Source organism: Babylonia areolata, chromosome 22 (assembly GCF_041734735.1).
Source record: "Babylonia areolata isolate BAREFJ2019XMU chromosome 22, ASM4173473v1, whole genome shotgun sequence".
NCBI classification, from domain to species: domain Eukaryota; kingdom Metazoa; phylum Mollusca; class Gastropoda; order Neogastropoda; family Buccinidae; genus Babylonia; species Babylonia areolata.
The window spans coordinates 15796226-15812032 of NC_134897.1; the positions used below are offsets into that span (position 1 = coordinate 15796226).

At 42.6% G+C, this 15807-nt stretch overlaps 1 protein-coding gene across 1 annotated transcript in view; it reads left to right on the top strand.

The window, feature by feature from the left end:
- Positions 1–12065: 12065 nt before the first annotated feature.
- Positions 12066–15807, top strand: part of LOC143297354 (GTP-binding protein Rit2-like) — a 39363-nt gene continuing 35621 nt past the window's right edge. Inside the window, exon 1 of the mRNA XM_076609661.1 lies at positions 12066–12273. Coding sequence (XP_076465776.1) covers positions 12186–12273 — 88 coding nt within the window. The 5' untranslated portion in view covers positions 12066–12185. The remainder of the gene's footprint in view (positions 12274–15807) is intronic.

The window sequence follows — 15807 nt, forward strand, 5'->3', positions numbered from 1 at the left end:
TTACTGTAAACACATGGTGTGGCAGGATTTCTGTTACTGTAAACACATGGTTTGACAGGATTTATGTTACTGTAAACGCATGGTGTGACATGTTGTATGTTACTGTAAACACCTGGTGTGACCGGGTTAATGTTACTGTAAAGACATGGTGTGGCAGGATTTCTGTTACTGTACACACATGGTGTGGCAGGATTTCTGTTATTGTAAACACATGGTGTGACAGGATTTACGTGTAAACACATGGTGTGACATGTTGTATATTCCTGTAAAGACATGGTGTGGCAGGATTTCTGTTACTGTACACACATGGTGTGGCAGGATTTCTGTTTGTGTAAACATGTGTGATGGGCTTTATGTTTCTGTAAACACATGTTGTAATTTGTTGTATGTTACTGTAAATACGTGGTGGGACATGATTTATTTTTCTGTAAACACATGGTGTCACAGGATTTATTTGACTGTAAACACATGGTGTGACAAGATTTATGTTACTGTAAACACATGGTGTGACAGGATTCATTTGGCTGTAAACACTTGGTGTGACAAGATTTATGTTACTGTAAACACATGGTGTCACAGGATTTATTTGACTGTAAACACATGGTGTGACAAGATTTATGTTACTGTAAACACATGGTGTGACAGGATTCATTTGGCTGTAAACACTTGGTGTGACAGGATTCATTTGACTGTAAACACATTGTGTGACAGGATTTCTGTTATTGTAAAAACGTAGTGTGACAGGATTTATTTGATTGTAAACTCATGGTGTAACAGGATTTCTGTTACAGTAAACACATGGTATGACACGATTCATTTGACTGTGAACACTTGGTGTGACAGGATTCATTTACCATAAACACTTGGTGTGACAGGATTCATTTGACTGTAAACACATGGTGTGACAGGATTTCTGTTACTGTAAACACATAGTGTGACAGGATTCATTTGACTGTAAACACATAGTGTGACAGGATTTATTTGACTGTAAACACATGGTGTGACAGGATTCATTTGTAAACACATAGTGTGACAGGATTCATTTGACTGTAAACACATGGTGTGACAGGATTCATTTGACTGTAAACACTTGGTGTGACAAGATTTATGTTACTGTAAACACATGGTGTGACAGGATTCGTTTGACTGTAAATACATGGTGTGACAGGATTTCTGTTACGGTAAACACATGGTCTGACAGGATTCATTTGACTGTAAACACATGGTGTGACAGGATTTCTGTTACTGTAAAAACGTAGTGTGACAGGATTTATTTGACTGTAAACTCATGGTGTAACAGGATTTCTGTTACAGTAAACACATGGTATGACAGGATTTATTTGACTGTAAACACTTGGTGTGACAGTATATATGTGTGACTGTAAACACATGGTGTGGCAAGTTTTATGTCACTGTAAACAGTGTTACAGGATATATGTGACTAAACACATGGTGTGACAGGTTTTATGTGACTGCAGACATTTGGTGTGACAGGATTCATTTGACTGTAAACATATGGTGTGACAGGATTCATTTGACTGTAAACACATGGTGTGACAGGATTCATTTGACTGTAAGCACATGGTATGACAGGATTTATTCACTGTAAACACATAGTGTGACAGGATTCATTTCTCTGTAAACACATGGTATGACAGGATTTGTTACTGTAAACACATAGTGTGACAGGATTCATTTCTCTGTAAACACATGGTATGACAGGATTTCTGTTACTGCAAACACATAGTGTGGCAGGATTCATTTGACTGTAAGCACATGGTGTGACAGGATTTCTGTTACTGTTAACACATTGTGTGGCAGGTTTTATGTGACTGTAAACACTTCATGTTACAGGATATATGTGACTGTAAACACATGGTGTGACAGTTTTTTTATGTTAATGTAAACACATGGTGTGGCAGGTGTTGTGTTCCTGTAAAAACTTGGTGTGACAGGTTTATGTTACTGTAAACACTTGGTGTGGCAGGTTTATGTTACTGTAAACACATGGTGTAAGGGGATTTAATTGACTGTAAACACTTGGTGTGACAGGTTTATGTTACTGTAAACACATGGTTTGAGGGGATTTAATTGACTGTAGACACTTGGTGTGACAGGATATCTGTGACTGTAAACACATGGTGTGACAGGTTTTGTGTTACTGTAAATGGTTGGTGTGAGAAGTTTATGTTACAGTAAACGCTTGGTGTGACAGGTTTTGTGTTACTGTAAAGGTTTGTTGTGACAGGATTTTATGTGACTGCAGTCAGCAATGCACTGTGATGGAGCAGCCAGTGAACATAATTATGTGCCTACAGTTTGAACGATAAAAAAAACTATGTTTATTGGAAGATGTGTGTGTGTGTTATGTGTGTATGTTTTTGATGGGGTTTTTTGTTGTTGTTTTTTTTTTTCTCACTCTCTCTTTCTCTGTCAGCCTCTTTCTCTCTCTGTCTCTGTCTCTCTCTCTTATTTTTGCCCTCTCTGTTCTCTCTCTCTCTCTCTCTCTCTGTCTTGCCCTCTGTGTTATCTCTCACTTCTTTTATGTCTTTCTCTAATATCTCTATCTCTGTTTCTCTGTCTGTGCTTCTCTCTCTCTCTCTCTCTCTCTCTCTCTCTCTCTCTCTTGTTCACCCTTGTGATGTTCAGTTTAATATCAGGATAGATAGGGATCAATGATTTGTGCATATCATATACACAATTATTGTACACACACACACACACACACACACACACACACACATTCACATGCATGCTCTCATACAGGAATGTTCACACACATACACACAAACAATCTCCCTAGTAATATCAAAAGAATAACTCTGAATTAGTGAAATCTGTGACATCTGGAGTTCATGTTCACTGGTTATGAAAAAATCTCCCTAATAATAAGCAAGACAATAACTCTCTGTCAGTGAAATATATGACATCTGGATTTCATGTTCACTGGTTATGACATGGTTTAGGTTTACAATAAATAAATAAATAAACTACATAATTATATATTTTAACAAACAGGGGACTGAAATTGACCAAGAAAAATTTCTTTACAAAAAAAAAAAAGATCCAAAGTACCTCTTCTATTTACTGGTTGATGTGGTATTACACAAACCATAGATCTTTTTATTTCTTTATTTCTTCTTTTTTTCTTTTTTTTCTTTTTGTTTTTTTTGTTTTTTGTTTTTTGGGGGTTTTTTTTGTTTTGTTTTTGTTTTGTTTGTGTACATGTATTTTTTAGATGATTTTCACTAAAAATGGAGAGAAAAAAATTACAATTACTCAAGAACATCTGGTGAAACAAGCAAACAAATCCTTGCTCCAACCGTCAAAGGCTCAGAACTGAAACCAGATAAATAATGGTCCATACATATGACAGTCTCAATGTGCCTGTTTCAAGTGATGGGGCTGAAATGTGGTTCCCATTTATGGATCATAATATGGTGGTATTTACATCAAGTTTGGTAGAGTGGTGGAAAAAAAGTGGAGAGGGGGAGCAGCAGGAGGGGTGGGGGGATGGGGGGAGGGCACTTGCTTTGTGAACTGACTCATAAACATCTTCCTCCTTCTTCTTCTTCTTCTTCTTCTGCGTTCGTGGGCTTCAACTCCCACATTCACTCGTATATACGCGAGTGGGCTTTTTACGTGTATGACCGTTTTTACCCCGCCATGTAGGCAGCCATACTCCGCTTTCGAGGGTGTGCATGCTGGGTATGTTCTTGTTTCCATAACCCACCGAACACTGACATGGATTACAGGATCTTTAACGTGCGTATTTGATCTTATGCTTGCGTATACACACGAAGGGGGTTCAGACACTGGCAGGTCTGCACATATGTTGACCTGGGAGATCGTAAAAATCTCCACCCTTTACCCACCAGGCGCTGTCACTGTGATTCGAACCCGGGACCCTCAGATCGAAAGTCCAACGCTTTAACCATTTGGCCATGGCGCCCGTCATAAACATCTTCCAATTCTAGGCAGTGCAGTTCCTGAGATTTTATTGTTCATGTCAGTTTAATTTGTCCCAGTATATGACTTGACTTGGCTTATTATGCCTCTTGACTCCTTGTGGAGAACAGGGCTGCAGCAGCACTCCTCCAGCGGACTCAGGTTTTGGGCTGTCTTCATTCAGCCAAGCCCATGCCCATCCAGCTGCCTTCATCTCATCCTCTGTGCTTCTTCTCCAGGTCTGCTTTGGTCTGCCCACTCTCCTCTTTCCTTAAGGGCTCCATTCACATATATGGGTATCTTAAGATAGTTGATTATCGGTATATGGGTATCTTAAAATAGTGAATTATCAGTTAATATCTAATCATTGGTAATTTGGTTATTGGTGAAAAATTTGTCACACATTGTTTAAATGTGTTAGTTATATTTCAGTTTGTTTGTAAATGGACTCAATAACAATGCAGGAAATCAGTACACTTAATGTATATATATATATATATATGTATATATATATATATATGTGTGTGTGTGTGTGTCATTCCACTTTTAAGAAAATAATGAAAATTAAAAAAAAGAGTTGCAATGATATAAGTGGATAACTGTAAGGGAGGTAATTGTGTCTTCTTTGATTGCCAAAAAGAAACACGTGTACAGGTTCAGAGGATACAAGTTGTTCAATTCCTTTCAGTTATTCAAGGAGGCTTCACTATGTTCCTGAAGACAAATCCATTTACGCTACACCAAAACATGCCTGATCAGCAAATATTAAGGCTGCACCAGTTTAAGTTGATAACACTGAAACGTACCAGCATACAACAGCAGTGTCTTTACAACAGCACTTTTCAGATAGGCTTGGATTGACACTGGCTAGATTTGCAAATTTTTGGAGTGCACAAGTTACAATGTGCATCACCTGAAAATGCTCACATTTGCTCAGCACTGCTGCTGCTGCTTCACTTCCTAATTTGAGCTGCATTCTCTCTCTCTCTCTCTCTCTCTCTCTCTCTCTCTCTCTCTCACACAGGGTGCCACTGACAGCAACATTTCCAAAGTATTGTGCAGGGCCCAGATGTGTACATGCATCTGAAACACTGACCTATATTCGTAACCACAGCACCACTTTCCACTCATGGTTCAGGACAGCTAGGGGTATACATACACTTAAGGACAGTCAGGGGTATACATACACTTAAGGACAGTCAGGGGTATACATAAATTATAGTTAAGGACAGCTAGGGGTATACATACACTTAAGGACAGTCAGGGGTATACATACACTTAAGGACAGTCAGGGGTATACATAAATTATAGTTAAGGACAGCTAGGGGTATACATACACTTAAGGACAGTCAGGGGTATACATACACTTAAGGACAGTCAGGGGTATACATAAATTATAGTTAAGGACAGCTGGGGGTATACATACACTTAAGGACAGTCAGGGGTATACATAAATTATAGTTAAGGACAGCTGGGGGTATACATACACTTAAGGACAGTCAGGGGTACACATAAATTATAGTTAAGGACAGCTAGGGGTATACATACACTTAAGGACAGCCAGGGGTATACATAAATTATAGTTAAGGACAGCTGGGGGTATACATACACTTAAGGACAGTCAGGGGTATACATAAATTATAGTTAAGGACAGCTGGGGGTATACATACACTTAAGGACAGTCAGGGGTATACATAAATTATAGTTAAGGACAGCTAGGGGTATACATACACTTAAGGACAGTCATGGGTATACATAAATTATAGTTAAGGACAGCTAGGGGTATACATACACTTAAGGACAGTCAGGGGTTATACATAAATTATAGTTAAGGACAGCTGGGGGTATACATATGCCAAAGTCCAAGTGTCTACATAGATTCACCAAAACTTTAACTGCACTCAAAGACGTAGAGGTACAAATTTATATAAATTGTCCAGCCCACAAACAGGGAACAGCACCAACCATAGAGGCAAAGCAAGCCACACCCACAAAGCAATCCCAGTGCTTCCCAAAATAAAGATAAAATGTAAGGGTCCCGGGGGAACCCTCTATGTAAATGTTGGGGGGTCATTCCAGGATTTTTAAGAGTCCCCATGTTCAATTTGAAATAAACACTAAAACAAACAAACAGACACACACGCACGAGTGCGCAAGAAAACACAGGGAAAACATCTTGTCAAGTTGAAGACTTTTCTTGCTCACGGCAGCGGCTTCTCGGTTTCCACTGTACATGAACTATCGGGAAAATCATGTTGGGAACATTGTGTGCGTCCTTGGGGCATACAGTACTGAAATAAAGGACTCAAGATAGTGCGTTATGGGAGACACTGCATCCGACTTTGCTTACACAGTTCAAACACTGGTAAACTGACTCTGTACACGATTGTCCGCATAAGGTGCACTGCATACCGGTCCATTTATGTATCCGGGCTTTTTTTTTAACGCTGTTCTCGTGAACGTGTGGTGGGAAGGGGAGTTGGGGGGGGGGGGGGGGTCGAGGAGGTGTGAACGCCATGAGATCCCCGAGGTGTGATCGTCACCTGCAGTCATGTAGCGGTCCTGTCATGGTCTGGGCAGCTGCCGCCATCAATGATGGCAGTGTACTCTGTGTAGGGTGGGGCCTTGGCGTGTTTGTCTTGAGAGTTACCAGGCCTGGGTTTATTTTCAAACAGTGGCTCACAGCGCAAATTGTTGCATGTGGGTTATCTGTGTGTGTCTGTGTGTGTGTGTGTGTGTGTGTGCGTGTGTGCTCCTCTTTTCATTGGATTCTTGTATATTCATTAATCTTCACTACAAGGTGATTTAGACATGTATGTACGCATTCTTTTTAGCACATCGATACACATTCAAACAATGACGTGTGGAGAATGGATGAGGGACTGGTCTGGTGTTGGAGGTGTGTGTATGTGTGAGTGTCTGAGTGTGCACGTGTTGGTGTGATCTTGCACGTTTATAACTCAAATTATCACAATCCTCAACCTGTATTGTCCTGCAGACGAAGATCTCCCGTGCTCATTGCATTTACCACCTGAAACCTGGCTTTGCTGTTGGTGACTCCAACAGTCACTATTCATGATGGGGTTACGACGAAACTGACCGAAGAGGAGATGAAGTGGAGGACTGGCAGACTGAAAAGAATATGCTCCTGCTGAATGATCTAGAAGACCCACCAACCCTTGATCTCTTGTCGATGGATTTCAACGATTACAGACCTAGCCTTTGCAGCTGAAGACCTTTCCTGGCTGTAAAACAAGCCGAGTAACGTGCAGAGGCAGTTGGCAGGCAGTCACCATACATCAGTGTTACTGGCCATCAACCTACAGTACAGGCCCAGCAACCCGAAGTTCTTCCCCAGAAAGAAAAAGCAGAGTTGGAAATGTTCTCACGCCTCTCTGACGAATACTGCAAAGGCATCAAGGTGGATGACTTCAACAGCAACAAAGTCTCCAGTTGCTTCAACCAGGCTATTCCTAAAAGCAGCCTCAGAAACAATTCCACTCGGCGTTCGGGGAAAAAAAACCCAACAACTATAGGCTGTAATGGACTTAGGAACTACAGGAGCTGGAAGAGGAAGCAGCCAGGATTACAGAATAGACAGGAAGGAAAGAACACATTTCCAGCGAACAATATTGCTCTCAAAGCCTGTTCTGTCAAATATCGAAAAGCTTACATCAAGCTGCAAGAACGAGTTGGAGGGAGAAACAGAAAAGCTGAACCTTGACAGAGATGGATATAAGCTTTGGAATCTTATCAAGGCAATGGATGATGAGGACACTAGGTCAGCCCCTGTCATGATTGAAAAAGACCAGGAGATAATGACAGGGAAGGAAGCAGCAAACGTTTTTACAGACAGCTATGAGCAGATCAGCAACTCCCAGATTCCAGAAGACAGGAAACAACAAGTTCATGAGTAAAAGAACCACAAGGATGAACAAGATCCACCAGAATATATGAAAAAGCCTTTCAACAAGGAACTGGAGGAAACACTAAAGACCTTGAAGGACAAGAAATCACCTGGCCCTGATGAAGTTTTCAACGAGATGCTTGAGCGCTTCGGCATTCAAACACCTCCCTCTCTCCAATAATAGCTGAAAATGGGCATGTTCCACAGAACTGGCGACGGAGAATATGATTTGCGGTGCCCACCCACAAGAAGGGCAAGGAACAAATGAAAGCAGGCAGTTACCGTCCCATCAGCGTTACCAGTTATGTTGGCAAACTCATGGAGTGAATGATCAACACGCGCCTTGTATGGCACACACAGAACAACATCATCACTCCAGAGCAGGCCGGCATCAGGGAAGACGAGGTGATCTATATTGCCAGAAGATCGAGGATGGCTTTCAGGACAAACAACATACTCTGACGGTGTGGATAAACATGGAAAAAGCTTTCAACAAGGTGTGGAAACATGGGCTCTGCTTAAAACTTCAAAAAGAGCAGTGTGACCAGTCGTACTGATGTACCAATGGATTCCCCAGTACCTAAAAAATAGGACAGGCGAGAGTACATCTCAATGAAGCATACAGTCGTAAGAAGACAATGAAAGATCTTTATCTACGACATCATCAGAGATCTGTCACACAAAGTCCAGGGAGCCATATATTCTGATGATCTGGTCCTTTGGCGCTCGGAGGATCGCCTCACAACAGCTGACTACAGGCTGCAGAAGGCGCTGGACGTTCTTGAAGGCTGGACAAAACGCTGTGAAAAACACAAAAAAGACCGCCTGCACTGTCTTCAGCATTTCAATGTGACAAACACCGGAACAGAAGGCCACGCTGCATACCGATGGACAAACTCTGCATGTCGAAGACAATCCCATGTTCCTTGGTGTAACTTTCGACGGGCACCTGACGTGGAAGAAGCGAGCAGAGAAGGCAGAAGCCGAAACCAACTGAGGAACGACGTGCCCTTATAAAGAAGCTGGCATGAACTACTTGGGGAGCTGAGACACCACGACCCTCAGGATTCTCTACATTGAGTATAGTGTAACAGCGTGTGGCACAACAGCCAGTCCAACTTTGATCGGAAAAACTAGGCAACCCGCATCATCACCAGGGCCATGAAGTCAACGCCAATATTGGAGCTTGCACTAAACCGTCACAGGGATCCAGCCTCTTGACGGTCCGTCGCAGACTGAGATACCAAGGTCAGCCTCTTTGCCCAAGCTGCCAAAATCAAGAAGTTGTAAAGTTATCCCATGCATGACCGACTGTTCCAGCCAACTAAGGGGTGACTTAAGTGAAACAGCTTTGCCCCGGCCTTGAACTACAACACTAAGACATCCTTGACCATAACCATAAAGAGATATAGATCCCCCAGTGTTGGGCTGTCCCTACATGGGGAGAAGGAACACCCGGCAGCCACGTTCAGTTCAGCATCCCTGGTGCTGGCCCCAGAGACTCTCAGAGTGGCCTTGAGAAAACATCCCTTGCCGTCTAAACCCACTATCCAAGAGATTCATGGACTCCTGTTTATATACTGACAGCTCTGCCGAGAAATCTATACGAAATTGTGGGACTGAGGAATCTACAGTCAGTACCCAGAAGGCAGAGAAGAAAATATCTGCTTTGCTACCGGTACTTAGCTACGGCCTTTAGTACTCCACAAACTATACGGCTGAAGCAGAAGCCGCCCCGAAAACAGCAGCAGCCCACAACGAGGTCAGCGCTCATGCTGCCCACAACGTAGTTTTCCTGACTCAGTGATGCCCTGTCCCTCCTGCAGGCCTTCCAGTCCAGAAACAAAACAAAAAACCACTGATATAAATAACCAGTCCTCCGCTCTTGCCGGCTCCCTTTGCAGGAGCCACGCTGTCGTCCTGCGATGGATTCCCTCTCACTGCAAAGTGCTCGGCAATGAGACTACTGACTCCCTCACGGAGGATGACACTACACAAGAGCAGGTATAGCTCCACAGACACACACAGACCCCACCAACCCCTCCTCCCCCCACCCCTCCACACACACACTCACACATACACACCATGCATACTGACACACACACACACTGATGCACACACTTTCACACACACAGGCACGTGCGCGCGCAGACCCCCCCCCCCAACCCCTCCTCCCCCCACCCCTCCACACACACACTCACACATACACACCATGCATACTGACACACACACACACACTGATGCACACACTTTCACACACACACAGGCACGTGCGCGCGCACATACACACATTTTATATATATATATATATATATATATATATATATATATAATGTAGATAGATAGTTAAATGTTTGAATAGATAGGCCTATATCTAATAACTTGATAAATCCAGGCCCAGATGTCACATTTTCCCCGGCATAACAGTGAAGAGATGGAAGAAGCGTCATGGTTTAATTTGTACTGAACCTGAACCCAGTTGCTCTTGGGGTGATGTGGTGGTTTTAGAAGTCTCTCATAACTGCCAGGTTCATGTTTGTCACGGTGTTCCAATTCAAGTTGATATGCACAGCGGGACTGGAAGCGACAGTTGTTTCGCACTGTGTTGTGCCGCTCTTCGGGCTTGCGGCTACCCGCTCCTCAGTGCGGAGTGCCAATCATAAATAACTGAACTGACTGACAAATAAATACGTGTGTGTGTGTGTGTGTGTGTGTTTGTCCAATCCGTATGCTTTGACTGCACTGGCAGTGATATCTGTTGTCGTGTTTGTCTGCTAGTGTGGACACAAGGGTGGTGAAGGTGGCAGAACTTGTTAACAAGAAGCTCAGCTGCAGTGCCAACATCAGTGGCCGGAGAATCCATGAGGGTTCCGTGTGGGTTCGAATCCCGCTCTGGACCTTTTTCCCGGCCGGCCATGACTGATGTCCGTCACAGTTTGACTCAGTGGAGTTTGACTCCGTGGAAACTATCAAACTGAGCGTTTTTTCATAGGGATGAGACGGCAATAAACCAACTGAGGTCAAGTTCCGTGTTCAGCACGCACTGAAAAAGTACGAATGACAATAAAAGCCTATTGTCATCTGGCAAAATTATCCGGTAAAATAATAAACCCACTCTGACTGACAGTCGGGTAGGCCATAGACGAGTGAACTATGTATGCACTCGGCAAGGCCTCAGTCAGTGACACTAAGTGCGTCAGCGGCTGGGTTATGCTGTTCAGTTGTCAATGGGAGGTCTGCTTCAAGTCCGGCCGGTAGCAGGTGTCACGGTGGTGTAGCGTATATGGATTTCGGGTTCCAAACTGACGCAGTGATGCCTCCTTGAGAGACTGGAAGTGAAATGGACACTGCCCGTTCAAACTGCTGGAATCAGTCACCGTGGCTGACTCAGTGGAGTTCAGTGTGTTTGATTATTTTCGTCAACTGATGTCCGCCGAGACTGACTCGAGTCAGCCGGTCTGCCGCCTCGAATGATTACGAAAGTCTTCAGTACAAGAATTGTTTGCCCTCGTTGAATGCTCTCGTCCGTGTGTTCAAGTGCATGACTAACTTAATTGACATGATGAGGCGACGGTATCAGTACACTCAGCTGTACACATTACACGAAATTTAACAAATTGTGTCAAGGTTATATTCTGTTTATCTGGATCGAATTTCGTTTCCTACATAGCTGCTCGCACACGTCATGCGAAAAGCATTCCAACCGACTGAACAAGGAAAAACGATTCTCGGAAAAAAACCCAAAAAGAACAAAGACGTTTACAAAGGAAGCGTGTGTCATGCAGATTCAGCTGGCTAGACAATACAGCCTAGAAGATGAAAACATGGTGCAAAGCACGCCTGTCCCTTTCACTCAAACACGTACAAGTGTGAGCTCTGCCCGCTCCGTTTCAACAAGGTATTAAACGAACCAGGTGACCCCGCCACGTTCAGGCCTTTGATCTGGCCGCTTGCCAGACCCCCCGAACCTCACGGGTGCAGCGGCCGAGACGGGCAATCTCCCCCCCTACACCCCTCTACTCCCCCTTGTGAGGGAATACATGTGAGAATGCGACCGTAAGGATTTTCACCCAATCGGCAGTCTCGTCGTAAATTTCGCAGTCGTGAAAGACCAATCAGCGAGCAGTTTTTAACAAGGTTCGTAAACGACGAAAGGAGGGCTAAATTTAGAAGGTGATGATACCAGTTGGTATATTGTACCAGTGTCAAAACAGTTGTAGGGGCTGCCGGTAGGTCACGGACTGTGACACAGTTTCAGCGTTTGTCAGTCCTCGGGAGCCATGCTTGTGACCGAGACCTAACTTCCAGAATTCTGACGAAGTGACCGAAAATGAGCGCATCAGCATCAGGTGGAACGAGAGACAGACGAAGAAAATTTAAGCTTGTGATTCTGGGTGACGGTGGAGTAGGAAAAAGCGGTGAGTGAGACTGAGAGATAACCAACTCCGTCGTGAGTATGGCTACGTTTCTATCAGCGGAGTTCGCCACAATTAAAAACAAATCTTCGCTTAAAGCACAGACATCTCGTGATTGGTTATTCGTATTAGTTTAAACTCCAACTCACTGCGCATCTTGAATTATAATCTGCAAATGTGTTGAACAACAAACAAAAACACATACTTAGCGTATTATAGTGTTTATTTTATATACGTTTGTTTAAAATCTCGTTGCACGAAATGTTATAAATTTGACTGCACTCGGCTTGTGTTCGCTCGTTTTTTGTTTGTTTTTGTAATGAATGATGAGATGCGCAACAAAACCAGTGTGCTTGCAGTTTGTGTGTGTGTGTGTGTGTGTGTGTGTGTGTGTGTTTTGTAACAATGATAAATAAGCCATTTGTGTGTGTGTGCTCATGTGAGATACATATGTATAATTATATGTGTGTATATATATATATATTTTTTTTTTACATACAGATTACGAATATTAGAAACTTTAATTGCATAAACTAAAATATGCATTGCATTACATGAATAGTATGCATTCTTCAGCTCTTGCCGTCCTGGACAGACGTTATGTTGAGGGGATGCATGCTAGATTGCAGAGAACAGTGTCTCAATTTCCTCCCAAGGGGATTAGGAAATGCTGACCGATGTGCATGGTTTCCTTTCCTTTGGTCACTTGCTTGGTATGTGCACTGGTGCAGACAGAGCATTTCTTTCACTCTGCATTGGTTATGTTTTTGGTTATGATAAAATAGAAGTTTTGGTGTACATTTCTATCTTGTCTGCAGTGGTCGTTATTGGTTAAGTTGAATTAAACTTAAGTTTGGTGTCATATACTGCACCATGTCAAACTGATGCATTTGACATGGTATAAGCAGAATATATATATATATATATATATATATATATATATATATATATATATAGGTAGATAGATATTTAACCAAACAGGGAGTATTTATATTATTCAAGCTTCCCGTTTTACTGTCATATGTGTTTGTATGTGTGTGTGTGTTCACTTTTGCCAGTGTGTGTGTGCCTCAGTCAATCTGTGTGTGGGTGTGTGCACAAACATGCTAACAGAAACACATGGGCTTTTCCACATTCCTTTGCTGGAAAGGTGCGTGCTAAGCATGTATTATAGATCACTTAATTGATGACCGAAGTTGTCATCTTCTGAGTGAGTGACTGCGATTTTGAACAGTAACTGAGAGATGATTGAAGGCTTTAGCTTCTGCTGCTGGTATGAATTATGACTTTTATGACAGTGGCTTGGCAAGAATTCATGCTTTGTTGGAGTAATGGTGGTCATATCATTTTTTAAACTCAACTGTATGCAGGAACACATGATTCACTGTCAGTGGTGTCTGTCAGTGTGGATGTATGTTCATGATCAGGCATTTCTGTGTGTGTGTGTGTGTGTGTGTGTGAGAGAGAGAGAGGGAGGGAGGGAGAGAGAGAGAGAGAGAGAGAGAGAGAGATGTTGTGCAGGAACACTCAACTGTTTCATTATTTGAATGTGTGTGCATGCACACAGGTGTTAATCATGTGTGTCTGCACGCATGCATATATATATATTTTTGTGTGTGTGTATACTTCCATGGAGTTGTGTGTGTGGTGTATGTGTGTGTGTGTGTGTGTGTGTGTGTGTGTGTGTCCTTTACATGAAAATGATGTGTCTGTGTTTGTGATAAAGAGAGATGGGGCCTGGGAGGAAGGGGTGGTGGTGGTGGTGCAAAGTGCTGAAGACCAATTTGATATGCTCATGTGTTTATGCAGGGTATTGATCTTTTATTGTTATCATTTATAGACAATATCACAAATAAATAGAAAGTAATTTTGCAATCCTGGTTGAAATGAAAGTAAAAATATACAATTACAAGTCAGGAAATATTTTTGAATATATATCATTTTTGTACTTCACACAAAAAAGTGAGGACCACTTAGGAACTTGCTCAGTTTTCTTTTTGGGTGCATGTGGAGTGATGGCCTAGAGGTAACATGTCTGCCTGAGAAGCGAGAGAATCTGAGAGCGCTGGTTCGGATCACAGCTCAGCTGCCGATATTTTCTCCCCCTCCACTAGACCTTGAGTGGTGGTCTGGACGCTAGTCATTTGGATAAGACGATAAACTGAGGTCCCATGTGCAGCATGCACTAAGTGCACATAAAAGAACCCACGGCAAGAAAAGGGTTGTTCCTGGCAAAATTCTGTAGAAAAATCCACTTCGACAGGAAAAGCAAATAAAACTGCATTCAGGAAAATATACAAAAAAATGGGTGGTGCTGTAGTGTAGTGACGCACTCTCCCTTGGGAGAGCAGCCCGGATTTCACACAGAGAAATCTGTTGTGATAAAAAGAAATGCAAATACAAATGGTGAAATCATGTTGAGTTTTCTACTGTTGTGTTTGCAGCCAGTGTAATAAGAACCATATATAACCAAGTTGCTTTCTTGCATGAGCACTTTTTAAAAAAATGAAAAGCCACAGTTACCATATCAGGACCACTGAATGATTGTAAATTTTGGGCTGAAACATCGAAACTCAAATGTTATATTTGTCAAGCTGTTCATTGATTGTGTATGTGTGCCAAAATCAGCTGTTAACTCTCTCCATACGAACAGCGAAAGAGACGATGTTGACAGCGTTTCACCCCAATTACCACCATCAAAATATTGCAAGCGAAGGCACTTACACTGAAGAGGTGAATGGTGACAAAGAATACCACAATTCTGACGATGGAAGCTAAAGGTTGGGTCATTCAGACACCCACTGGACATCTGAGGGGTGTGTGTAGAGGAGAAGAGAGGACTGACCATACTGAGTGAGTTAATGTATTCAGTGAGGCCAGTGGAAGATGATATACAGCCTGCATAATCTTTTTTCATTTCTCAGTTTTTATGAAAACATACCTGCTTCTTTGAAGGAAGTGGTCTTCAGCTGTTTGTGAAATATGTAGAATTTTAAGAAGTGGTCCCAAACATTTTTGTGTGAAGTATTTAGAATGTGAGATGTGGTCCCTTTTTTGTGTGTGAAGTATGTAAATCAAATGTGAGAAGTGGGCCCTCACTTTTTGTGAGAAAAGAAAATCTCTCTGTACCAAAGTATAGATGATAAAGGTTGTGTATTCGTGTTTGTGTATTCAAAGTATGTAATGAGATGGGGTCCTAAACGTAAACTTTTTTTGATGTCTGTCTGTAGTGTTTGTATCACCCCCACCCCCACCCCATCCCCCCAACTTTTTTTGATGTCTGTCTGTAGTGTTTGTATCACCCCCACCCCATCCCCCCAACTTTTTTTGATGTCTGTCTGTAGTGTTTGTATCACCCCCACCCCATCCCCCCAACTTTTTTTGATGTCTGTAGTGTTTGTATCACCCCCACCCCATCCCCCCAACTTTTTTTGATGTCTGTAGTGTTTGTATCACCCCCACCCCCACCCCATCCCCCCAACTTTTTTTTGATGTCTGTAGTGTTTGTATCACCCCCACCCCCATCCCATCCCCCCA